Below are 2628 nucleotides of genomic sequence, written 5' to 3' on the forward strand. Positions count from 1 at the left end.
AGGGATAAAATGACTACTGTTGTCATTTCTGCAATTTAAAGTGAACTAATTTGAATTAATCAATATATGACAATAGCATAAAGATATGACAATAGCATAATGAATATACGATAGAGCTAAAAACTATAAATTAATTAAGAAATTTTAAATAATATTTGTAAACTATTTATGTAGTATTATTTACGAATATTAAGAAGCTAATATTATATATAGATATATGCATTGTAATAGATGAATAATGATTAGGCACGTTTCAATAATCAATAATTGTGATAAACTAACTAAAAATTATATCCTTCAATGATAATGATATCTATTATTAGAGGAAAAAAAATTGCGACGGAAATAGATGGATATATTCAAATTGAAAACCGATCGAATTTCTTTTCACATTGTTCATGATCACTTCATAAATCGGTATTATCATAGATTCTGTTATTCTTTTCTTTAAATAATTTGTAGGAAGATTCACGTACTTATGCAAAATGTTACTAAATGAATAATAATGTTAATAAATTCGGAATGCACGATTGCATTCCGGAATATAGGACTGATGGTTTATCCAACCCATTTGCCAAGAAAGACTCCTTTTTGAACTGATGAGTTGATCAATTTAGGTATCAAAATATTTGTTTTTTAAATTTTATGTAACAAATCATATACTTGAGAAATTTACGAATTCTGATTAAAACCACTCATAACACTTTTTTTTGATTTCGCTGATAGAAACTGATGGTTATGTTTGGGATGTTTGAAAAAGCATGATCCACAATGTGTTTGGTGTGGCACAAACTTATTATCAAATCTAATTAATTATAATCAAATTGATCGGGCGGGATGGCTGATATAGCTCTAATCGACAACAATCCAGAATAACAAATTAATTCCTTGCTAACGGATTCACTAATGACATCACATTTGTATAAGCAAGATTTAAAAGCAATTCTTTATCATTATAACAGACAAATTACTTCATGAAAGCATTTATCAAAACTGGTTAAAGATATTTTTGATATTTCCGAAATTTCGCCAAGAAGCGCAAGCATTCGTCGAATGTACCCAAAGCTTCAATGGAAAACCCTTTTATATGAAATCCTTAGATAATTTTTGCAAAGCAAAAAAGAAAGTTAAATTTTCAGACTAAAGTTTTTTTCTTACTGCAAAACTTATATACGGAGAGAAGAGAAAATAATTTTGATACACTGCAAGCAGACAGTTTTCATTGATGGCAAAATATTTTGAAGTCGTCGAGGAAGTTGCCATCGTCGGCGATGCTAACATTCGAAGATATTACCATTAGAGTTGTCGATGTTAATATCCTCGATATTAACTACAACATCGTCGGGGATGTTAAGATAGTTGAAGATGTCAGCATCGGGATCGTCCAAGATGTTAAATTTTTCTGAGGGATGCTCATCATTCGAGCGATCTTGTTGACTTACTGAACTTTGGCCGGTAGTGTGATGGTTTTGTGTATCTGCCAAAATATGTTTCAACTGTGGATTTTCTTCCCTTGGGTCTAGAATGAACATTGCTTAGATATCACTTTATTGTTCATTCATTTCAGGTTGATAAATAAGTGCTAAAAACTCCGCTGAATTTGCAAAACCGAGAAGCTCTGCAGGACTTTTCAATAATTTGTTATTACTGGGAAGTTTTTACTCTGAGGTTTTTGTTGACAGAATTTCTTGTGACCCTACGGTCACAGATATTTCCTAACATATTTTCACTTGCTTTCATTGCAGGTAGACAAACAAATGCTAAGAACATTGCAGAATGTACAAAACTGAGAAGCTCTGCCGGAATATTTTTTGTGTCTTCTCAGCGATTTCTTAAAACTGAGGAAGTTTTCCCTCGGGGGTTTGTGTTGATAGAGTTCCTTGTGTATGGAAAATGATAATTTACTCTGGAATTCCTTCCCACAACCGGGATATTTGCATTGATAACGAAATAGTTTATTGTGCGTTCGGAAATATCTGTAATCAGGATGTTGGCATCGTCGGGGATGCTAACATTCGAAGATATTACCATCGGGGTTGTCGGTTTTGAAGTTTTCCATGTTAATATCTTCGATATGAACAACAACATCGTCGGGGATGTTAAGATAATCGAAGATGTCGCCATCTGGATCGTCCAAGATGTCAAATTTTTCTGAGGGATACTCATCATTCGAGCGATCCTGTTGACTTACTATACTTTGACCGGTAGTGTGATGGTTTCGAGTGTCAGCCAAAGTACGTTCCAACTGCGGATTTCCGGAATTGCGGAATTTATTAATGATAAGCTAACAAGATGCCAGAATAGTTGTCAAGTAAAGTTCTCGAATGTTACATTATAGAACTGATACTATTGAAATTTCGACCACTCGAATATATACATCCTTTTGCACATCTTGATTAAAGATGAATGGAAAAATTATCAAATAATAAGAATTAATGTACCTTGAAGGATGCACATGAATGATTTAAACTGTTGAATATAGTGCTAAATTTCAAAAAAGGGAAATGAAAACGAATTCAGAAAAAAAAATGTGACAGAAGTAGACGGATATATTCAAGTTGAAAACCGATCGAATTACTTTTCACATTGTTCCTGATCATTTCATAAATCGGTATTATCATAGTTTCT

The 2628-nt window shown here is 32.5% G+C and overlaps 1 protein-coding gene across 1 annotated transcript; it reads right to left on the reverse strand.

Annotated features, from left to right (window-relative positions):
• Positions 1-1274: 1274 nt before the first annotated feature.
• LOAG_19055 (hypothetical protein) lies at positions 1275-1519 on the reverse strand (the record flags this gene model as incomplete). The annotated part of the gene is made up of 1 exon (XM_020451711.1): positions 1275-1519. A coding segment is annotated over one exon (245 nt), but the record flags the coding sequence as incomplete, so codon positions are not given.
• Positions 1520-2628: the final 1109 nt, after the last annotated feature.

This window comes from Loa loa (genome assembly GCF_000183805.2).
Source record: "Loa loa unplaced genomic scaffold supercont3.1096, whole genome shotgun sequence".
Lineage (NCBI taxonomy): Eukaryota > Metazoa > Nematoda > Chromadorea > Rhabditida > Onchocercidae > Loa > Loa loa.